At 33.3% G+C, this 25,331-nt stretch overlaps 1 protein-coding gene across 1 annotated transcript; it reads left to right on the top strand.

Moving 5' to 3' along the window:
- The first annotated feature begins 19,679 nt into the window (after positions 1-19,679).
- Positions 19,680-20,787, top strand: LOC129985038 (piggyBac transposable element-derived protein 4-like). The gene is made up of 2 exons (XM_056094965.1): positions 19,680-20,543; positions 20,641-20,787. The coding sequence occupies exons 1-2, from the start codon at positions 19,680-19,682 to the stop codon at positions 20,785-20,787; spliced, it is 1,011 nt and encodes a 336-aa protein (XP_055950940.1).
- The last annotated feature ends 4,544 nt before the right edge of the window (positions 20,788-25,331 follow it).

The raw sequence follows: 25,331 nt of genomic DNA, 5'->3' as shown, positions 1-25,331 counted from the left end.
CATCTAATGTCCTAATTTCTAAAGAAATTTTTAAAACAAGGTGATCATGTTCTTAAGACCCCCACATTTGTATCCTCAATAAGGAAAACTGAATGAATTAAATGGGATCATGGTATTACTAAACATATCATATGCATATCGTAATATTGACTACAGTATAAAACAAATTAGTGTTTTCAGAAATATCTGCAAATTTTTCATAAGTAAATAGTGTTACAAGCCTGGGCATAATGTCAGTCCCATGCACATTAATGAAAGGTATTCTAAATGTTCCAGTTTTTAGCGTAACTGGATTTGAATCGATACAAAATTTTTAATTCAGTTTAAAGATGAGAATTAAACTCTTGAAAAATTAGAATTTTTAAGTAATATTTTTTACTGCAAATTCATATTGTACCCTGAATTGCAAACATACACAAAACCATCGGCACTGGTTCTCTGTTACGTCACAAAAGCGAAATAAAAACTCTCTAGCGCTGTTTTGATTGCCCTCACAGGAACCAAGAGTCTGCTTTAAGATTGGTGATATCACATCTTCGTCCTGGAGGAATCTCTATTAATTTAAGTAAATAAATTTCTAGTGTTCGAATTTTAACTTTTTAAAATTAGAAAACTTAGCCGCTATAACAAAATTCTTATTGAAATATAGGCCTTTCTTAGAAAGTTGGAAAAAACAATCCAAAATATGTTAAATAGAAAAGAAATGAATAATTTATAATAAGCAAAACTGATAATTAAGCTTGTTTAAATGTCGATTTCTTAATTGATCAGGGAAATATAGTAAAAAGAATCAATATATACCAAAATAACGTTACTTCGTTGAATCGTCCTTGAAACCGGTTTATGCAAACAATAATTTATGTCCAAACTCTTATTTGACGTTTGTTTTTGCTTATTAATTTTTGAGTTTGTAATTTCGTGCTTCATAATTTTATATTTGCGAGTTCATCTCAAATGTAATAAATTTTAACAACTGAGTAATTTTATTTAATATATTTCTTTGTTAAATCCCTTCATCCTTGTGAAAATAGTACTTCCCTCGTGAAATCATGCAATTCACTTAAAATATAATGATGTAGTGTATCTTTTGAATAATGCGGCCTCTCTCTAACAAAAGAAGCGTTAAACAGAGCAGAATTGTATGATTTTAAACTGAACATGTATAGGTACTGTACTTAAAGCATGAAAAGAATAAGACCATAAAAGCACTAGGAGAGTTTTGGAAAGTAATAGATAACTTTTCGTAATTGCCATACTTAACAATGCCAATTAGCCGTTTTTTTATGAAAATATTTTTATTACCATTCTATAAAATTTATAATATTTGAAAGGATGCAGATAATATTTTCAATGCCAGAATGCTCATATTTTTAATGGTTAGCTGCTATTTAATACAATTCTTTAAACATTACATACATCAATGTATGTAAAAAAGTTTAATTTTTTAAATAATTTTTTATTATCTTAGAATTATATTTCAAAACCTGTTATTAAGAATTTTTGCTAGTATATCCCTGTCCTGCAGTATTTTTCATATGCAGATAATATTTGTTTCAAAATCGCACTGCATAGTTAGCATTTTGTTATAGTGTTGTTGATGTGAAAGAATTTTTAGGAATATAAAAATATTAAATTCAAACAATGCATGCTTGAATGTTTTTTGCACAATTTTAAGTGACAAAGTACTTCTTGTTGTGTAGGATTTCTTTTTAAAGGATAAGATTGTATCCATTTTATAAATGGTTCTCACATAAGTATTACTATATAATTTTATATTGTTTTATAAAAGTTCAGACAATAAAAACACATTACAGGGGAAATGTTATATTTTGAAATTCGCTTTCCTTTCTCAAATACGTATTATTCAAGGGCTTTATCACTTGTAATAAAAAAACTAATGCCTTAATTTTAGAAAAGTCAAATTTCAGAAGAATTTTCTAAATGTAAAATATTTTATTTTTTGATAAATAAGGCAAAAACTTATGAAAAATAATTTTTTCCTGAGCAAAGATTTTTAAATGTGCATATGTGCTATTCTGACTAATTTTGATCTGAAATGCATGAAAAAGTATTTCAATTCTTCATATTGTTACTTCCTTATAACCTTTTCTATAAAAATTGTATGTATATCTGCTTATAAATATTATTATAATGTTCTGAAAAATTTGCAATGGAATTAAAATATATTCGTCTTAACCCTGTAAGTTTAAATTCTCAATCTCAGCAGATGCAAATAGGAAAGTGTTTCACGACATTCATTTACCGCCTTTGAAATTTAAACTTTTTTATAAAATTAAATCTTATTCAATCGCGCCTTACCATGATTCTCTGAAACGATTCCTTTTTAAGTGATATTTGTATACAAGTCTCTCCCGGCTTCTCTCATAAAACAGATTAACTGTTCATTAGAATAAGTTCAAAAAGAGTTTAACTGATTTAACTATTTTATAAGCAAAATTAACATTTAAGATTTATATAAGTAAATAATTTTACTAAGTAAGCATTTTGTAGCCAAAAAAAAAAAAAAAATGCCGGAGCAGCTATTGATGTCGAGGACGTCTGACATGTACGAAATTAGACATTGCCCTGACATCGAAAGGACTCCACTGAAAACTTAGGTGCCTCAGAAATACAGGTGAGGCTCCAGGGTGTCACTGAATTCTATTGTAGTTCCCAGCTGGGGAAAATGGTACCGAAGAGATTTCTAACATTAAGGAAGTCTTCCTTGAACTAAAAACCATGATTGCCCTAATATCGGGAAAATTGCGATGAAGAATTGTGTGTCTCCTGATATTAACTCTATTGCAGACCACAACTCAACAACAACAAAAATTTGGAGCGGCTCCTAATAATGACGCCTTCAATGAAATAAAAAGCCTCATTGCCCTGATATCGAATACAATGCGCAGAAGAATTGTGTTCCTAAAAAATATAAATATAAATATAAATCCTTGATACTGCTGAAGTCTCCTGTAGCCCCTGGTTCACAAAAAAAAAAAAAAAAGAAAAAAAGAAAAAAAAAAAAAAACCGGAGATTTTGCTGGTTTTATGGACGAACACCATGAACAAAAAATAATTTTCTTGATATATAATGGATAACACTGAAAACTTGGAGTGTCTGAAAAATATACCTGTGTCTCCTTGATATCGCAGAACTTACTTTTAGCTTACGGATTTAAAATATGCAAGAGCGGCTGCTGATAATGAGGACGACTGCCATAAATGAAAATAATCATTGTCATAATATGGAATGGCCTATATGGAACACTTGTGTGCCTGAAAAAATATAGGTGCAAGTCTTTGATATTGCACAACTTTCTTGTAGCCCCAGGCTCAAAAAAAAAAAATACCGGCGTGGCTGCTATCATCGAGGACGTGTTCCATGAACGAAAACAGTCATTGCCTTCTTTTGGAATGGACTTCACCAAAGAGTTGTGTGCCTGAAAAAATATAGATGCAAGTCTTTGATATTGCTGAACTTTCTTGTAGCCACCGGCTCAAAAAAAAAAATACCTGCGTGACTGCTATCATCGAGGACGTCTGCCATGAACGAAAACAATCATTGCCTTCTTATGGAATGGACTTCAGCGAAGACTTGTGTGCCTGAAAAAATATAGGTGCAAGTCTTTGATATTGCAGAACTTTCTTGTAGCCCCCGGGTCAAAAAAAAAAAAATACCGGCGTGGCTGCTATCATCGAGGACGTCTGCCATGAACGAAAACAATCATTCTCTTGATATGGAATGGACTACACCAAAGACTTTTGTGCCTGATAAAAATATAGGTGCAAGTCTTTGATATTGCTAAACTTTCTTGTAGCCACCGGCTCAAAAAAAAAAAAAATATACCGGCGTGACTGCTATCATCGAGGACGTCTGCCATGAACGAAAACAATCATTTCCTTCTTATGGAATGAACTTCACCAAAGACTTGTGTGCCTGAAAAAATATAGGTGCAAGTCTCTGATATTGCTGAACTTTCTTGTAGCCCCCGGCTCAAAAAAAAAAAAATACCGGCGTGACTGCTATCATCGAGGACGTCTGCCATGAACGAAAACAATAATTTCCTTCTTATGAAATGGCTTTCACCAAAGACGTTTCTGCCGGAAAAAATATAGGTGCAAGTCTTTGATATTGCTAAGATTTCTTGCAGCCCTGGCTCAAAAAAAATCCTGGGGCGGCTGTTATTGAGGAGGCCGTCTGCCATGAACGAAAACAATCATTGCCTTCTTATGGAATGAACTTCACCAAAGACTTGTGTGCCTGAAAAAATATACGTGCAAGTCTTTGATATTGCAGAACTTTCTGGTAGCAGCGGCTCAAAAAAAAAAAAAAAAATACCGGCGTGACTGCTATCATCGAGGACGTCTGCCATGAACGAAAACAATCATTGCCTTCTTATGGAATGAACTTCACCAAAGACTTGTGTGCCTGAAAAGATATAGGTGCAAGTCTTTGATATTGCTGAACTTTCTTGTAGCCCCCGGCTCAAAAAAAATATATCGGAGCGGCTACTATCATCGAGGACGTGTGCCATGAACGAAAACAGTCATTGCCTTCTTATGGAATGGACTACAGCAAAGACTTTTGTGCCTGATAAAAATATAGGTGCAAGTCTTTGATATTGCTGAACTTTCCTGTAGCCCCGGCTCAAAAAAATAAATATCGGAGCGGCTACTATCATCGAGGACGTGTGCCATGAACGAAAACAGTCATTCCCTTTTTATGGAATCGATTACACCAAAGACTTTTGTGCATGATAAAAATATAGGTGCCAGTCTTTGATATTGCTGAACATTCTTGTAGCCCCGACTCAAAAAAAAAAAAAATACCGGCGTGACTGCTATCATCGAGTACGTCTGCCATGAACGAAAACCATCATTGCCTTCTTATGGAATGAACTTCAACAAAGACTTGTGTGCCTGAAAAAATATAGGTGCAAATCTCTGATATTGCTGAACTTTCTTGTAGCCCCCGGCTCAAAAAAAAAAAAAAATACCGGCGTGACTGCTATCATCGAGGACGTCTGCCATGAACGAAAACAATAATTTCCTTCTTATGAAATGGCTTTCACCAAAGACGTTTGTGCCGGAAAAAATATAGGTGCAAGTCTTTGATATTGCTAAGATTTCTTGCAGCCCTGGCTCAAAAAAAATCCTGGGGCGGCTGTTATTGAGGAGGCCGTCTGCCATGAACGAAAACAATCATTGCCTTCTTATGGAATGAACTTCACCAAAGACTTGTGTGCCTGAAAAAATATAGGTGCAAGTCTTTGATATTGCAGAACTTTCTTGTAGCCCCCGGCTGAAAAAAAAAAAATACCGGCTTGACTGCTATCATCGAGGACGTCTGCCATGAACGGAAACAATCATTCTCTTGATATGGAATGGACTACACCAAACACTTTTGTGCCTGATAAAAATATAGGTGCAAGTCTTTGATATTGCAGAACTTTCTTGTAGCCCCCGGCTCAAAAAAAAAATATATCGGAGCGGCTACTATCATCGAGGACGTGTGCCATGAACGAAAACAGTCATTGCCTTCTTATGGAATGGACTACAGCAAAGACTTTTGTGCCTGATAAAAATATAGGTGCAAGTCTTTGATATTGCTGAACTTTCTTGTAGCCCCGGCTCAAAAAAAATATATCGGAGCGGCTACTATCATCGAGGACGGGTGCCATGAACGAAAACAATCATTGCCTTCTTATGGAATGGACTTCACCGAAGACTTGTGTGCCTGAAAAAATATAGGTGCAAGTCTTTGATATTGCAGAACTTTCTTGTAGCCTCCGGCTCAAAAAAAAAAAAAATACCGGCGTGACTGCTATCATCGAGGACGTCTGCCATGAACGAAAACAATCATTTCCTTGTTATGGAATGAACTTCACCAAAGACTTGTGTGCCTGAAAAAATATAGGTGCAAGTCTCTGATATTGCTGAACTTTCTTGTAGCCCCCGGCTCAAAAAAAAAAAAAATACCGGCGTGACTGCTATCATCGAGGACGTCTGCCATGAACGAAAACAATCATTGCCTTCTTATGGAATGAACTTCACCAAAGACTTGTGTGCCTGAAAAGATATAGGTGCAAGTCTTTGATATTGCAGAACTTTCTTGTAGCCCCCGGCTGAAAAAAAAAAAAAATACCGGCGTGACTGCTATCATCGAGGACGTCTGCCATGAACGGAAACAATCATTCTCTTGATATGGAATGGACTACACCAAACACTTTTGTGCCTGATAAAAATATAGGTGCAAGTCTTTGATATTGCAGAACTTTCTTGTAGCCCCGGCTCAAAAAAAAATATATCGGAGCGGCTACTATCATCGAGGACGTGTGCCATGAACGAAAACAGTCATTGCCTTCTTATGGAATGGACTACAGCAAAGACTTTTGTGCCTGATAAAAATACAATTGCAAGTCTTTGATATTGCTGAACTTTCTTGTAGCCCCGGCTCAAAAAAAAATATATCGGAGCGGCTACTATCATTGAGGACGGGTGCCATGAACGAAAACAGTCATTGCCTTCTTATGGAATGGACTACACCAAAGACTTTTGTGCCTGATAAAAATATAGGTGCAAGTCTTTGATATTGCTGAACTTTCTTGTAGCCCCGGCTCAAAAAAAATATATCGGAGCGGCTACTATCATCGAGGACGGGTAACATGAACGAAAACAGTCATTGCCTTCTTATGGAATGGACTACACCAAAGACTTTTGTGCCTGATAAAAATATAGGTGCAAGTCTTTCATATTGCTGAACTTTCTTGTAGCCCGCGGATCAAAAAAATAAATACCGGCGTGACTGCTATCATCGAGTACGTCTGCCATGAACGAAAACAATCGTTGCCTTCTTATGGAATGAACTTCACCAAACACTTTTGTGCCTGATAAAAATATAGGTGCAAGTCTTTGATATTGCTGAACTTTCTTGTAGCCCCCGGCTCAAAAAAAAAAAAAATTTGGAGAGGCTACTATCATCGAGGACGTGTGCCATGAACGAAAACAGTCAATGCCTTCTTATGAAATGGACTTCACCAAAGACTTTTGTGCCGGAAAAAATATAGGTGCAAGTCTTTGATATTGCTAAGATTTCTTCTAGCCCCTGCTCAAAAAAAATCCTGGGGTGGCTGTTATTGAGGAGGCCGTCTGCCATGAACGAAAACAATCATTATTTTGGTATTGAATGGAATTTACCGAAGACTTTTGTGCCTGAAAAAATATATGTGCAAGTCTTTGATGTGTCTGAAATTTCATGTAACCCCCGGCTCAAGAAAAAAAAAACAAAAATTCCGGCGTGGCTGCTATCATCGAGGACATCTGCCATGTACGAAAACAATTATTGCCTTCTTATGGAATGGACTTCACCAAAGACTTTTGTGCTTGAAAAAATATAGGTTCAAGTCTTTGATATTGCTAAACGTTCTTCTAGCTCCGGCTCAAAAAAAAAAAAAAATGCCGGAGTGGCTGCTATTACGGAGGAAGTCTGCCATGTACGAAAACAATGTCTAGGTATGGAATGGACTTCACCGAAGACTTGTGTGCCTGAAAAAATATAGGTGCAAGTCTTTGATATTGCAGAACTTTCTTGTAGCCCCCGGCTCAAAAAAAAAAATACCGGCGTGGCTGCTATCATCGAGGACGTCTGCCATGAACGAAAACAAACATTGCCTTCTTATGGAATGGACTTCACCAAAGAGTTGTGTGCCTGAAAAAATATAGATGCAAGTCCTTGATATTGCTGAACTTTCTTGTAGCCACCGGCTCAAAAAAAAAAAAAATACCGGCTTGGCTGCTATCATCGAGGACGTCTGCCATGAATGAAAACAATCATTGCCTTCTTATGGAATGGACTTCACCAAAGACTTGTGTGCCTGAAAAAATATAGGTGCAAGTCTTTGATATTGCTAAACTTTCTTGTAGCCCCCGGCCCAAAAAAAAAAATACCGGCGGGGCTGCTATCATCGAGGACGTCTGCCATGAACGAAAACAATCATTGCCTTCTTATGGAATGGACTTCACCAAAGACTTGTGTGCCTGAAAAAATATAGGTGCAAGTCTTTGATATTGCAGAACTTTCTTGTAGGACCCGGCTCAAAAAAAAAATACCTGCGTGACTGCTATCATCGAGGACGTCTGCCATGAACGAAAACAATCATTGTCTTCACATGGAATAGACATCAGCTAAGACTTTTGTGCCGGAAAAAATATAGGTGCAAGTCTTTGATATTGCTAAGATTTCTTGTAGCCCCGGCTCAAAAAAAATCCTGGGTCGGCTGTTATTGAGGAGGCCGTCTGCCATGAACGAAAACAATCATTGCCTTCTTATGGAATGGACTTCACCAAAGACTTTTGTGACTGAAAAAATATAGGTGCAAGTCTTTGATATTGCTGAGCTTTCTTGTAGCCAACGGCTCAAAAAAAAAAAAAAATAACGGCGTGACTGCTATCATTGAGGACGTCTGCCATGAACGAAAACAATCATTCTCTTGATATGGAATGGACTACACCAAACACGTTTGTGCCTGATAAAATTATAGGTGCAAGTCTTTGATATTGCAGAACTTTCTTGTAGCCCCCGGCTCAAAAAAAAAAAAAAAAAAATACCGGCGTAACTGCTATCATCGAGTACGTCTGCCATGAACGAAAACAATCATTGCCTTCTTATGGAATGGATTTCACCAAAGACTTTTGTGCCTGAAAAAATATAGGTGCAAGTCTTTGATATTGTTGAACTTTCTTGTAGCCCGTGGCTCAAAAAAAAAAAAATATCGGAGCGGCTACTATCATCGAGGATGTGTGCCATGAACGAAAACAGTCATTGCCTTCTTATGTTATGGACTACAACAAAGACTTTTGTGCCTGATAAAAATATAGGTGCAAGTCTTTGATATTGCTGAAATTTCTTGTAGCCCGCGGCTCAAAAAAAAAATATCGGAGCGGCTACTATCATCGAGGACGTGTGCCATGAACGAAAACAGTCATTGCCTTCTTATGGAATGGACTACAGCAAAGACTTTTGTGCCTGATAAAAATAAAGGTCCAAGTCTTTGATATTGCTAAGATTTCTTGTAGCCCCGGCTCAAAAAAAATCCTGGGGCGGCTGTTATTGAGGAGGCCGTCTGCCATGAACGAAAACAATCATTGTTTTGGTATTGAATGGAATTTACCGAAGACTTTTGTGCCTGAAAAAATATAGGAGCAAGTCTTTGATGTGTCTGAAATTTCATGTAACCCCCGGCTCAAGAAAAAAAAAAAAAATCCGGCGTGGCTGCTATCATCGAGGACGTCTGCCATGTACGAAAACAATTATTGCCTTCTTATGGAATGGACTTCAGCAAAGACTTTTGTGCTTGAAAAAATATAGGTTCAAGTCTTTGATATTGCTGAACGTTCTTCTAGCTCCGGCTCAAAAAAAAAAAAAAAAAAATACCGGAGTGGCTGCTATTACGGAGGAAGGCTGCCATGTACGAAAACAATGTCTAGGTATGGAATGGACTTCACCGAAAACTTTTGTACCTGAAAAAATATTGGTGCAAGTCTTTGATATTGCTGAACTTCCTTGTAGCCCCCTGTTCAAAAAAAATAAATTCCCGAGCATCTGCTATTAGACTTCACCGAAGCCTTTTGTGCCTGAAAAAATATATGTGCAAATCTTGACAAACTTTCTTGTAGCCCCCGGCTCAAAAACGTTTCATGGAGGATGTCTGCCATGAACCAAAGCATTAATTATCTTGGTATGTAATGGAATTCACTGAAGATTTTTGTACCAGAAAAAAAATAGGTGCAAGTCTTTGATATTGCTGAACTTTCTTGTAGCCCCGGCTCAAAAAAAAAAAAAAAATTCGGAGCGGCTACTATCATCGAGGACATCTGCCATGTACGAAAACAATGTCTTTGTATGGAAAGAACTTCGTCGAAGACTTTTGTACCTGAAAAAATATTAGTGCAAGTCTTTGATATTGCTGAACTTCCTTGCAGCCCCCGGTTCAAAAATATATTCCGGGGCGGCGGCTGTTACGGAGAACGACTGTCATGAACAAAAAAAATCAGTGTCTTGATATGGAATGGACTTCACAGAAGTCTTTTGTGCCTGAAAAAAATATAGTTGCAAGTCTTGATGAACTTTCTTGTAGCCCCCGGCTCAAAAAAAAATGCCTTTGCGGCTGGTGTTACGGAGGACGTCTACCATGAACGAAAACAATCGTTGTCTTGGTGTGGAATGGACTTCACCGAAGACTTTTGTGCCTGGAATAATGTTGCTTCAGGTCTTTGATATTGCTGAACTTTCTACTAGCCATCGACTCAAAAAAAAAAATGCTGGCACGGCTACTTTTACGTAGGACGTCTGCCATGAATGAAAATAATCATTTTCTGACTCTGGAATGGACTCAACCGAAGATTTTCAGACTGAAAATTTCTTGTGCAGGTCTTCGATATTGCTGCACATTTTTGCAGCCCCCGGCTCAAAAATAAATAAATAAATGCTGCTGATATCGAGGATATCTTTTATGAACGAAAATAACCGTTGTCTTGATATAGAAATGACCAGACTGATCTCGAAATTACGCTTTTTCAAAAAATAAGACTGGAATGGCTTTTTATATGAGGTATATACTCACGTTTCCTGTACGAAAAATTTATATTGAGTGCTCGGACTTTAGGCTTTAATAGCTGATATATTGTTTCTTCACCTGAAATTCGACTGAACAGTATTCAGTTCCGCAGCTCAAAAGGAAGCTCGAGCGACTTTTGATATCAACAACGATTGATCTTGCGTGTCCTGTTAATAAAAACTTCATATTGTCATGGACAGAGCATTATTGTAGTTCCTAGTTGAATAGAAAAAATAATTTTGGAGTGACTTCTGATGACTAGAATTGTATTCGTATCTTCAAAATAATTTCTTCATATAATGCAGAGGGCAGAGGGCCCCTTACAAACCTCACCTGTTGTCGGAAATTTTCAATCCAGAAATTTCCTTAGAAACATTTTTTATATTATCATGATCCTTTTCATGGAGCAATACCAGGACATTCAGAGGCAAATTGGGTAGTTTAACAGAGACAGCGACACATCAGAACAATATGCAATTTCGTATTTAATAGTGTGTTTACGCTGGGTGTTTTATATTTATGAAATCGAGTATTGCGCTTCTGGTGTTGCAATTTTCACTAACAGTAGTATGTTCAAAAACATTCTGAAAATGCTTAAAATTGAAAAACCTTATCAATATTCATGCATTCATTCCTATAAACTATATTTACTGAAGTATTTGCTATTTATTCTATCGTTATAATATGAAAATGCGTCTGCTGATTATGACTAATGAATTTGGTATTTTTTAATAGAATTGTGTTCGGAAAAAGCCAAAAAATTTTCAATTAGTAATGGAAGTGAGAAATAATGGGAATAGCATTCGCACTTTGTAATTATATATAATAATTTAAAATTGAAAATATTAAGATAATTTTAAATAAAATACGTTTGTAAAATTTTACATGTTTGATAAAAAAAAAACTTATAAAGAATGAATGACACTACCGTGAATTTAAGAATGAGACTGCAATGATTGATCATTTCATTTTCGAATGAATATTGCACTAAAAATGTATGAAGATGTCCCTTATCATATCGTCAAAAAAAAACTATTTAAAAGGGAAGTACCTAAAAAAAAAATTCATTAGGAACAATACTTTTTTTCACAGCCTGCGAAATTATTGCGATGTCGAAATGTTCTGCTTCTCTTTGTCTTAATAAAAGGAACTGCATAAATTTTATTAATCGCCTATGAAATTCCAGTTACATATTTATTATAAGTTTAGCAAGTAATCTCACTTTCGAGGCAAATTTAAATATACTCCCCAAGTATAAACATTAAAGTCACCTTGAAATATCTTAAATTAATCAATTATCTTATATTTCATAACCTTGAAATAATCGAGAAGAATTTATGAATGTTTAAAAGATTTTATATAAAATGAAAGGTAAAAAGATAATTTCAACTCCTTGTATATTAAAGCCTGTGCATGTTGGTTAGTTTCTAAATTCATGTAGAGACGAATAAATAATTTATATAGTTGTTATTTTGCCTGAAGATTTTTAAATATATAGTTTAGTGATAATTTGTGAAATATTAGTTTCCCATTATAACATACAATCCTATCCTTTCAAAATTTTATTAAAATTTAGGAAGGATGAAATTATGATTAGTAATTAACAATGATCATCAATACTTTCCCTTGTGGAATAAAATGTTTTGTATATGTATTTAATATCAGTAGGAAAACATAAAAAAAAGGGAATTAAAAAAACTGAATTGAAAAAATGTTTCAGCTTAATTTTTTCCAAGAAAAGAAAAATATTGAAATGAATTCATCGCTGCATTTTGAATTTGTGGTTCTTTCTCATGTTGACTGCCATAACTAATATTCTACTACTTATTAATGAGGTTTGAAATTTAAGTACAGCATAATTAAAATTGCAACTCTGAAAAGGCATTGAATATACAAATAAATTCGGCTCATCATATTTGAAAAGGAGAAAAGAAACGCTTAGGTAAATGTATTGTTTGCCTACTATGTAGGGATTGCTGTTTTTTTTTTTTTTTTTTTTTTTTTTTTACTGAACATGGAATTTACTTTTCGTTTCATTGTAACAAATTGTTTTTCAGGAATCTGAATACTGTCCATTTGAATTTTTCTTTTTGTAAGTGGATATTTTAAATCTGAATTCCTTCCAGTAATGTAATTCGCAAATGTTCCTCACCTTCGGACGATGTGGCAGTCGACATGTTAATATTTTGAGAACTATGCACTGGAAAACATTCGAAATATTACTGATTGTTTTGTATTTGAAATCTAAAATTCTACCATACACTGCTGCAGGACTGGATGCATTTAAATATGTTAGTAGAAAGTAGATATTTAATGAAATCTCTCCAGACAGTTATAAGAAAAATACTATTAAAAAAAATTTAAAAATTCATTTCGTGATTTGATGCTATTAAGTAAACTAATTTTTATGTTTTTCAATGTCGATTGAAAATAATGGTTAATTTTAACGATTAGTTTTGCACGTCTTTACTATGTAATTTTCCTCTTTAGAATAAGCAGTCCATATGCTAAATTAATAGTTGATATGAGCATCTTGGCATCTTCTAAAACTAGAAAATTAATGAACTTTAAAACTTGAAATTATTTTTGACTTTTTTTGATAAATATTGTGATTTTAAATTTGGAACTTAATCCGGCATTTGAAAAATACTTTACAGCACTTTTTTTGTATAATCTAAAATGATTTGTTAGTCTCGGGCAAAAAGTACATCATTCATAAGAATTTGTGCATTATGTTGATTCGGAAACAATTTTTGAAAATGAAACAATGTGCTTATTTTTTGACTAGTGTTTCCTAAAATCTTTCTTGCTGTAGCAACTCATTTTTTTATTACTGTTTTTACTAAAGTCAAATCTGAAATAGCCTTGCCATCAACTATAAGTTATTCTTGAAACTTTAATTTTTTAACAGTTATTTGATTTCCAAACGTTTGTTCAAAATTATTATTGGGTTGTATGAACAATGAATGAAACGAGTTATTTTTCTATTATGTAAATTTCCGAATAATGCTTCGTTTCTGTCAATTTAGAACTTTTCTAATATATTGTAAGCACATTCGCCCCTTTCTGAGAAAGGCCTATATTGTCAAACTGATTCCTAATTCTGAGCTTATTTGATAGTTTTCGAACATATACACATTTTTGGCGTCGTTTTTAAAAAATATTGCTTGATTTTTTTTAAAAAGTGAATTAGGTACCTACTCAGACGCATATTACTTTTCATTTTAACACATTTATCGCTATAAAATTTTATATAAATTGATTGGAAATTGACTATCAGTTATCAGATTTACTTTCTGGATATATATTAAGACAATTGACATTATTTTCGTACATTACGTTAACTTAACTACGTTATCGTTTTTTAACATGTGCCGTCACCAATCCTAGTCACGGCTCTAATGAATGTCCGGTCATCAATGCTCGTGTTAATGGAATAATTTTTCCAAAAATGAGCACATGGTAAATTTCATTCAAATATTTTTCGTGCCAAATCAAATATATTGAAGGTCCTCTTCGGTCACTTCAGATTATGAAATACATAGATGATGTACCGACAACGCTGGTTGGAAGCTGAAAAAATCAGTCCGATTTGTCATCGGCCACCAGGGAATCCCCATGGCGACCAGTGTATTAAGTATATAAACTGCAATCTTAAAAAAATTGAAATAAAAGTATTTTAATCAAAATAACAGAATATAAAAAAAGAAAGAAATAAAATATTCATATTTCTTAGTTTTTTAGCATATTTCCTAGTTTGTTGAATGTATTACAAAAGTTACTTACGTTGGTTATGTTTTTCTGGATAACTTGGCACGATTTCAAAAAATAACGCCTATCTTGGCCTATTTTTAACTTCATTGGATTAAATAATGTATTGAATGTAGTAGAATATCATATTCGGAATATTAACAATTTTATTTTAAAATGCGGAAAGAACGCATGAAGTATTTTTTTTTTTTTGACTAATAGCCTTTCTGATAAATATAAATTGGACCATTGATTTCAAAGTTTGAAAGATCTTGCATTCTAGCTTTATTTATGCAGTTAAAGACACATTCTCAGTTGTGTGCAAGTGTTCCTGTTCAATGTTTTTTAGCCCATTAAGTTCCAAATTCTTACTTTCCGGAAGCTAAAAATTCCAAACCAATTATTCGCATCTGACCGTTGAGTTATTTTAAAATCGGATAATGGAAATTATAAATAACACGAAGCACTGGGAAAGTAGGGCATGTTTTAAACGTTTTTCTTTAGGGCAAATTTCTGGCCACGCCGTCCGATTTTCTTTATAGTTAGGAGAAAAAAGTACTTGTGAAATAATTTTCTTTCATTTCAAGTAACACTTGTTATAGCAAATTGAGAAAATCTAAGTTTTTTGCCATTTATCATAATTATTATTAATGAAATATTTGATTCATATGCTTATGTATTAAATTCTCTGTCTGTTATTGTTTCTTATAAAATAATTTCTTTTCATTTTAATCATATAATTGCTTTATTTTATTTTTACTGTTGCCTTTTAAGGAAAACCTTCCACTTTGATCATTTAACGTTAACGTTTTCAAGTAACGTTAGAGTACATTACAAAAATGGACATTGTAACAGACCAATTACTGAAATGTCCCCCTTTTTTTATTACTAATTGAGCTTCGAATCATTTTTATCAATTCATTTTCAACATGAGCGACTCTATTGCATAAATATAACTACCAAATAGACTTAGCGAAAGAACACGCTACGAAGTGATAAATTATTTTTCACCGAGATGTTCAAATCAGCCGAACTTATTTCGATGAATTTTTAATAATTTTGAAAATTAATTCAAAGCAGAGTATTGGATATTCTGAATTGAATTTAAATCACTTCGTTGAAAAGAAAGTTGATATTTTTGCTTCCAAATATTTCAGCAACTTCACGGCTTTAAGTGAGATGCGATGTAGGGAAAAATTTGAAGCACGATTCGTCAGACCATATTACTTTCATCCACTTATCAATCGACCACGTTTTGTGAGTTTGGCACCACTGTAGACGACGTTCACCATTAATATCTGTGACAAGTGGCTTGGAAATTGCTGCTCTGCCATAAATGTTCTGTTTATGAAGGTGCCTTGTAACTGTAATCACTGACATTGGAGAATCCAGATGGGTATTGAGCTCTGCGGTTACTTTTGCTGCAGTTGTTAGCTTTTTAGACATTACAATCAGCTTCAATACTCGTTGGTCTTTTTCATTAGCTTCTCTTTCCGGCCCCTATTTTGCTTGCCGAGCTGTGCGTATGCTGTCATGACTTTAGACACCGTACCTCTAGAAACGCTTAACGGGATGTTTCGGTCACATTTGCTCCAGCTAGACGGGCTCCTACAATTTGGCCTCTTTAAAAATCAGACATTTTACGCTTTTAAAAAAATCCAAAAATAGCAGAACTTCAATAAAGCAAACGCATTCTACCAGAAAATATAAAACGTTATTTATAAAAAAACTGGTGGCTATTATTATATTTTAACGTTTACGTAGCGCATTCAAAAACGCCACTTTTATTCACAGGTGTTTCCATTATTTTGATAATCACCTTAGAGTGTTTTGGAACGAACAAAGTTCGAAAATAATACAGAGCAGATACTTTCTGATGTCTTAAAGAAAAAGGTAACTGGTGGTAAATAATATTTAAGCTCTCTATTAGAGAAGTGCGAAGAGCTCCAGAAAACCTCTTTAAAACAGAGAGGTGAATGGTATCCAATCGCCACAAAATAGAACAATAAGAGGACCATACACCATACATTCCTAAGCCATATGTGAAAAAATGACATCTTAATACTGAGTAGGAAGGTTCAATTGGCACTCTAAGATGTTTTTAGAGATCCCTAATTTAAAATATTTAATATTTTCTTGCACTTCTTTGAAGGTATTAGATATGCGGAAGGAAGGTCAGATTCCGATCGAGAATGTCTCCCAGAAACATTATTTCATTCGCCACATAAATTAAGATATTCCCAATATGAATATTCAGACCTGGAAGGGGGGAAGTTTGATAAACATATTTTTGGTTTTCTGTCCGTCTGTCCATCTGTGACAAAAAATAATTCAAAACTGCTTTGAGTGATGAAATTTAGTATGTTTCAACAAATTTTAGATTTCTGTCAAATGTTGAGCAAAATCCGCCCAAAGGAAGTATATCTGGCTGCCAGAATACACCTTTAATGCGATGACTACAAAACGAAGAGAGCTACATGAATAAAATTCAATACATATATTTAGGATTTATGTTATAGACACCTATGGGGAAATAAGTCAAATCCAAAAAGGAGTTGACCATCTGTCGGTCTGTACTTTCAGAAACATGTAAACGCGATAACTTAAAAATACAGCGACTTAAATATGCCAAATTTGGTAGTTCCGTGTCAAAATTTTGTTCCAATCGGTTCAAAAAATGCGCCGAAAACACATATTCGATTTTCGGATAGTGTTCATAGCACATCGAGGATTAATATCTTGCAGAATTACTCAAGGTCCATAATTTATGTTCCAGGCGATAACACCTTTGTAAATAAATCTGTGGGAAGACGACTCCTACTGGTTATTCAATAAGTAAACTATAGAAATATTAAACAGAATCCCGCTTTTAGCATTCAACAGCAATAGCAATTCAACGATGATGATGGAACATTGATGAAAAAATAAAAACAATTTGAATTACAATGTAATCTATTGTAGGAAATTGGGCAAAAAAATATTTTTAAAAAAACTAAAATTCAGAAAAAAATTGCCAGGCTATTAAATTAATATCCTTTTTAATTTTTTAAAAATTTTGAAACGATGTAAAACTTTTTAAACATTATTTTTGGAAATTATCGTAAAAAAACTCCAAATTTTAATACCATCTTTAATGAAATGAAATTTCTACTAAAATAGCTCCGAAGTATGTATTTCAATTCTCCAATGTGTGCTAAATGCGATGGCTATAAGTTGAATGTTCTGGTCTGTAGAATGCCTACTTACACGCACACATGCATTTATCTTTTAGTAGATTTGTTTTATGTTTCAAGAACAAATATATATATATATATATATAATATAATATAATATTTTAAAGAATGCATCGAAGTTTAGTGGGTAGCTAGCCTCTTTGCCACTTCTGACCTAATCCAGAGTGTTTCCCGAATACCGTTTTTCCTCGCCCCCCTTTTTACCCTTTCACAATCCCTGCAGAGGAAACTTGGTGACCAGCATTAACCACTCAGATGGAAACTTGGTGGGTTGTCAATTAATATTAATTTTACAATAGGTGTTTGTGTTTTTTAAAAATTTTCATGAAGAATTTTAAATATTTAAAAGAAGACGTTATGAGATTTCTCCACACTTCTCTGTTAGTCCAGTCTAAGTATTTTTTTTCGGAGGAAGAAATTCATAAGGTTATTAGTTTAATTTACTGGATTGGTGATCTAATAAAATAAAATAGTGATATTTGTTGCCGAATATTTGTTCGGATAAAAGATAAAGCACTGAAATATTTAACTTCAATTCTTTGTGATAGTAGTTAAAGGATTAGTTAAACATTGTATATTTAAACGAGGAGGTGGGCTACTATCGTTCATGCAGAAAAAACTTGGTGACCGATAAGCATTTCAACACTTAACATCTTTTTTATAATATGCATTGAAGTATTTATAAAAACTTGGCGAAGAATTACTAACGACCGAAAGAATAGCTTTCGTTATTTTTCTTTTCTCATCTCTAATACTACAGTCGAATAGCACTTTTAAATGGAAAAATATAACAGAAATTTTATTGCTTTAAATTGCTAGTCGTCCATTTAAAGCAGATTATATTTGTACTCAGATATTCAACATTATAGTTGAGGAGAGAGATAATTATAACTTTGTATTTTCACTTTTAAATTTATCTGCAAAGAAAAGTTCAATTAGAAAGGTTATAGGTAATAAAAAGTCTATGGAATGAGCCATCAAAGGTTAAAATAGATATAGTGAAATAAAATTACTTTTTGGAAAAAGGTTCTTTTTTTTTTCGATTTAGAGTGAAATTCTTGTAATCCTTATTAAATATGTGTTAAACTAGAAAGAAAACTTGGTAAATGCTTCAATCTGAATGTGCAATACTTTTTTTAAAATTAAATACTTTTGAAAACATAACCTTTATAAAATTTCATAAATACTTTTCTATCCATCTGAATTTAGGGATCGAAAATAAATTTTATTCTAAACATGTTGTTTTACAGTTTTTAGATATTATCACTTTACCGACCGGCCGTCGATTAATCGACGTTTTGTTCTCAGCGCTTACCAACCGGCCGTCGATTAATCGACGTTTTGTTCTCAGCGCTTACCAACCGGCCGTCGATTAATCGACGTTTTGTTCTCAGCGCTTACCAACCGGTCGTCGATTATTCGACGTTTGCTCCCCAGCGCTTACCGACCGGTCGTCGATTAATCGACTTTTGACCGATCTGTGGTGACTACGTTTTCCACCAATTCAGCATGCCCTGAAAAAAATTCAGCTGTCGTTTTCTCGAGTGCAGCTGGGTGCGACCAGATTTTCCTGCGAAAAGAGTCGGGATTTTTCATCGTGCAGCTGGGTGCGACTAGATTTTCCTGCGAGGAAAGTCGGGATTTTTTCATCGATATGAAGGTTGTATTATGCAAATTCCCAGCCTTGGACGGGGATAAAAGCCCACCAGCAGTTCTCCAAGCAGCGCAGTCAGCCAGCGGTTCTCAACCAGTCAAGTAGGCAGTTCCGGTTCTGTTCTCATGGAGTATTGTCTAGCTTCTTCCCTTTGAGTTCTCCAAAATAACAATGTTTTGTTGCGGTTGCAGATGGCGCTGATTCCATCATCCAATGAAAAGCATTATATGCTGATCCATTGGGACATACTGTCCAGTGAGTCTTTCGACCGGTCTACAGACCAAAGTTCACAGTGACGTTATTGCCCCGAAGTGACCGCTCCATTTGAGGCGACGAATGAACACGTCCTTACATTGACAAGTATCAAGCAGCAAGCATTCTTTATTCAGATAATCGGTGCTTTTTTCTAAGCTTTAGCCCTTAGAAATGAATGGAAAGGATAGTCTCGGCGAGTGTTATCTCGACGACCTGTCAGATTGTCTTGACTGCCATTCAGCAAGTAGTTCTGATGACGAAAGTGATAGCAGTAGTATAGTCATTCGAAAGCGACGTCCTGTACCGCTGATATACAGTGATTCAGAAGACGAGGACATGAATAATAATGTTGAAGACAACAATGATACATGGTCAACGAACGACAAGAGTATAATTTTGGAACCTTTCGAAGGCAGCTCTGGCGTAAAAATTATGCCAAGTTCCTCTGAAAGCGTAATGGATATTGTGAATTTATTCATTGGAAGTGACCTGATTGAGCACTTCGTGAGGGAGTCTAATAGATATCATTATCAAATTGTGGAAAAATATAGAATTACATCAAAAACGAAAAAATGGAAAGACGTCACGGTGACTGAAATGAAGAAATTTTTGGGCCTGATCATTCTCATGGGACAAGTAAAGAAGGACATTCTCTACGATTATTGGTCTACAGACCCATCTATAGAAACGCCGTTCTTCTCGAAGGTTATGAGCAGGAACAGATTTTTACAAATAATGCAAAGCTGGCATTTTTGTAATAATAACGATATTTCTCCTAATTCGCATAGGCTTGTGAAGGTCCAGCCTGTCATTGATTATTTCAAGGAAAAATTTAACAACGTATATAAACCAGATCAACAATTGTCTCTAGATGAATGCGTAATTCCGTGGAGAGGTAGACTGTCAATCAAAACATATAATCCGGCAAAAATTACAAAATATGGAATACTGGTTAGAGTGCTGTCTGAAGCTCGTACAGGATACGTATCCAACTTTTGTGTGTATGCCGCTGATGGAAAAAAATTAGAAGAGACAGTATTATCGGTCATTGGACCGTATAAGAACATGTGGCATCATATATATCAAGATAATTATTACAATAGTGTCAACATAGCTAAAAAATTTTTTAAAGATAAATTGCGATTGTGCGGGACGATTCGAAAGAACAGAGGTCTTCCTCAAATACTTCAAACGGTCAAGCTTTCAAGAGGCCAACATCAATTTCTTAGAAATGGCAATATTTTATTACAAGTATGGAATAATGGCAAAAGAAATGTAAACATGATATCGACAATACATTCTGCACAAATGGTGGAATCTAGAAACAGAAGCAGGACATCACATTGCCCCATACAGAAGCCTATTTCAATAATAGATTATAATAAATATATGAAGGGCGTAGATCGCGCAGATCAATATCTGTCCTATTACTCCATTTTTAGGAAAACAAAAAAAATGGACGAAACGTGTCGTAATGTTCTTCATCAATTGTGCACTTTTTAACTCCTTTAAAGTATATACAACTCTGAACGGACAGAAGATTACATATAAAAATTTTCTGCACAAAGCGGCACTTTCATTGATAGAAGACTGCGAAACTGAAGAACAAGGTAAGGATCTACCTAATTCCGAACCCACAAGAACCATATCCCGATTTGATCATCCCGGAAGACTCGCAAATTTCGGGAAGCATAAACTAGTAAATATAGAGACCAGCGGTCAATGTAAAAAACCCCTACGACAATGCAGAGTTTGTGCAAGTAAAAAAAAACTAAGCAGAACAGGTTTCGCTTGTAAATACTGCAACGTCCCACTACACAAAGGTGACTGTTTCGAGCGCTATCATAGTTTAAAAAAATATTAAACAACTTCTTTTTTCGACAAATATTGTTATATGGATTATGGCATATTTTATGTAAATAATAAACTGAAAACGATTGTAATAGATAAAATAAATATTGTTTAACACTAATATGATTAAAGTAAAAGATTTTTTTAAATTTCGTTACCCTACAATAACACGAAGCGTACAATTTTACCAGAGTTTAAGAAATGCACATATATTCCCGCGCGTCAGTCTAGGCCGAAACCGAGCCGGTGTCTCGGACGATCTGCAGCTGAGCGGGCGGTGAAATGGCATAGTATGTTCGAACCGCTACCGGTCGGTAAAGTGTTATGATGAAATTTCAAACATTCCATTCTTTATAACATGTCAAGTAGAAATGCAAACATTTCGCTCAAATTGAAAAAAATAATAATAATAATTTTCGAAACATTCCTCTTGTCATCTTGTATCTAATTTCTGACAAAATATTTTTAAAAAATGTAATATTCTTCTCCATAATTTTTATATCTACAACAATCTTATTTAAATTTTGCCAATCAAATTATTACTCCTCTGTTAAGAAACTCAAAACGAATGTTGAAGTTTTTAACGCCTATTTATTTTCAACCAATCCCATATACAGGAACAAACATAGCGGCATTTTCTTGTACTTCCAACCCTATAACTTAAACCAACAAAATTGCTCTTAAGTATTTTCTTTTCTGAATTAGTTAAGTATTTTTATTGTAAATTTTCAAGATAATCAATGAAAAGGCCTATCAATACAAAATCTTGTCTATATGCAAAAAATTCCCTTCAGATCAATACTTTCTTCAATCTAAAATGCGAGTGAATAAATTTTTTTGTAGGCACTAATTTTTCAGATTAATAAAACTGCATAATTTTCAATGAATTAATATCGTTTCGTTGAAAACTAACGGATGCCACAAAATTAAATATAGGTTATTAAATTTATGTTTAAAATCTTTACAGGAAGTTTTTTATTTAATAAATGAATTATTTCATAAAAGCAAGCCATATTTTGAAAAATCAGTGCGAAAAAAAAATAATTACCATTTTGAATACTAATCATTATCATGCGAGAGATTCACTTAGCAATGAGAAGATATTTATTTTAATTTAATTTATAAGAAATTCAGGTTTACAAAATATCAGTTCGTCATGTTTACTACGGACGCTAACTTTTAAATGCCGTTCGTATTACTAATTCATTATTCTAACATTTTTGAAGAAAAACCTTCACATAAAACTAATTCTGGATACCAAATCTCCTCTGCAAGTAGCCAACTAATTTTATAATTTCATTTTTGCATCATTTCTCTAAAAGGTGATTTTAAGCACGTGTTTGAAACGTCCCTACGAGATGTACGCATTCGAATATTATGCATAAAGCGGTTTCCCAATTCTTTTTTTTTTTTTTTCTCCAGTATAAGGTGCAGCAATGCACAGTATGCTCCCTGGAATTATTCTTGGCGATATTGAGCTTGAGGATATTATATATCTGCTAGGATCTTGTAGGGTGATGACGGGAATCTGAATGAGGCATCGATGAAGTACTGCGGAAGGTTCACAGATGGCGCTTCGGTAGATTGAAAGGTGGCGCTTCGGTAGATGGAAAGGTGGCGCTTTGGTAGATGTAGATAGATGACGTTGTGGAAATGGAATTAATAAATCGAAACGGTAGGCTAGCGAACAGCTAAAATATGAATAAGGAATGTAATCGTAAAAGCATAGCGCAAAGAAGTGGAAATGGTGCCAAAAATATTGGGGTAATGCAGGCAATATTCAAAACCTTAATATTAAAGAATAGTAACGAAAGGTAAAATTTAAAAAAAGAAGTTCGACGAATGATTGAAGAATGTTTTGAGACTGAAGTGAAGTCCCTGGATGGAGTGTTGAATACGTTTGGAATAAAGTTAAATCAAAAATTTAGAAATAAAATATTTAATATAAATAGTAAGTGAAAGGCATTAACTAATTTTGAACTTATATTTAATCTTGCATCTATAAATTCTTAGTAACTAAATATACTTAAAAATCTACATTTACGTAAATTCTAAAATCTGAATATAATAAAATTTGATTTTTCCTTTTCTAAAAGAGTTTGCTGCAACCATATGTGTATTAATACTCAAAAGTATTAAAGTAGTATATTTAAAGTAGAGTATTAATACTCATATTAATATTCAAAAAGGATGCAGCAATAAAATTTTTAATCTTACAAATTTAACATAAATTCTACATAAATAGTAATATAAATTTTAATAAAAAACGATTATGGCCTTCCGTTGGAATTCACATATGTGTAAACATTTCTCTTTTAAAAGGAACGAGAAATTTTATTTCTGTCCAGATTTTTAAAAAAATTATTATAAAAATTATTTTTCTTGATTGTTTGAAATTAAGATCTTAAAACTTGTCTGGAGAATTATTTTTTATTAATATGTTAAAAATATTGCTATGTAAGATCAATAGATATTTTTTCATCTTAATAAATATTGATTACAAGAAAGAAAAGACTTGATCGATATCTCAAATCAAATTGAATAAAATATTTAATATCTAATAAAAGGAAATGGCATTTTGAAGAAGCAAAATCAACCTCTATATAAACAGATCTTCAGAATTAAAATATATTATTCCTACACATGAAATTTTAAACACGTATTAATAACATTGATGAAAACGAAATTTAAAATCTTTTAAAATTTTTGTAGAATTATTTTCTACACAAATGTTTTGAAGGCTTATTAGTTTATATAAAAAGGCATTTTGTCTCATAAAGTAACTTTTACTTCCAGTTATTATAAACAAATAAAATGCAGTGTTAGGATAAAGTCAGTAATTATTTAAAATATAAAATTATTTCTTTTCTTCACCGCTGCCGAAATTCCAGGCTCAATATAACAAAATCAGTTCGAAGAATAGTCGCTTTAAACTCTTATTCAAAGTAAGAAATGATAATTAGTTCAACTCGTTTTTGCTCCTGAAATTATAGTAAATATTTTTTGTAAAAATATCGATGTACCTAACCGAAATTGTGATATTGTTGTATTATTCAAAATCCCATTTCAAAGTTTACTTGAATGCAAAAACTTTTATTCCTAATTGTATTTAAAAAGAAATAGCCTAAATATTTTACCTTGAAACTGATACATAAGAAAATTCTAAAATTTCAAGTATTTTTTTGCCAGTTCGAATATTTATTTTTAAAAATCAATTTCTTCTCTCTGTGTGTGCGTGGGGGAGGGCTATTTTCAAAACTATGCAATAATTCTTAAAAATTTTATTTTATATTTTCAATTTTTTAAAAAAATAATTAACTTTCTTAATAGCTGATGCTTTGCTATTTGGTGTCATTTCTCTATTTAAATAAAGATAATTTGATTCAGATTATCGTAATTTATCAAGTAATTGTGAAATGTCAATCTCCCGCAAAGGATTTCTTTTATTCTTTGAGAGAGAGCATTACAAATAAATGATAATTTTTTAAAAAATATTGTTTAAAATTTTATGAACACTTCGGAAATATTTTTTCTTATGGTAATGTGTTTTCTTAAATTACACAAAATTAAATTCCAATCTGTATTTACAATCAAATTAATTTTACTAATAATGCGTTTAGTTTTGAATCTAATGACCATAATTAAATCAAATGCAATGAAATTTCTAATACATTTATCTTCTTTATGAGATAATATCCAAAAGTCAAATGATCGAAATAGATCGCAAACGCAATTCTCATTTATAATTCCAATTTTTTTTAATTATTTTTACGCAAACTTTTGTTTTCGTTTATTAGAGATTTAAATTAAATTAAATATGTGTTTTAGTCCTGTAAGAGTTAAACAAGTCATATGTCAGATCTTTTGAGGACAAGCAACAAAACAAGAGTTGTAAAATTTCCTTTAAATAGCAACTTTTGTTTCATATATGGAATGATATGTATATTTTGATATTTTCTTTGATGATTATCG

This window comes from Argiope bruennichi, chromosome 9 (genome assembly GCF_947563725.1).
Source record: "Argiope bruennichi chromosome 9, qqArgBrue1.1, whole genome shotgun sequence".
NCBI classification, from domain to species: Eukaryota; Metazoa; Arthropoda; class Arachnida; order Araneae; family Araneidae; genus Argiope; species Argiope bruennichi.
The sequence above is the reverse complement of the archived record's forward strand: the minus strand, read 5'-3'. Positions and strand labels throughout refer to the sequence as shown.

What these genes read in the sequence shown, in the direction of transcription:
- LOC129985038 (XM_056094965.1), top strand. Translation starts at nt 19,680, where the DNA reads ATGAATGGAAAGGATAGTCTCGGCGAGTGTTATCTCGACGACCTGTCA. An exon ending in GAAAAAAATTAGAAGAGACA is followed by an intron (nt 20,544 to 20,640) that starts GTATTATCGGTC and finishes AATTTTTTAAAG; the next exon opens with ATAAATTGCGATTGTGCGGG.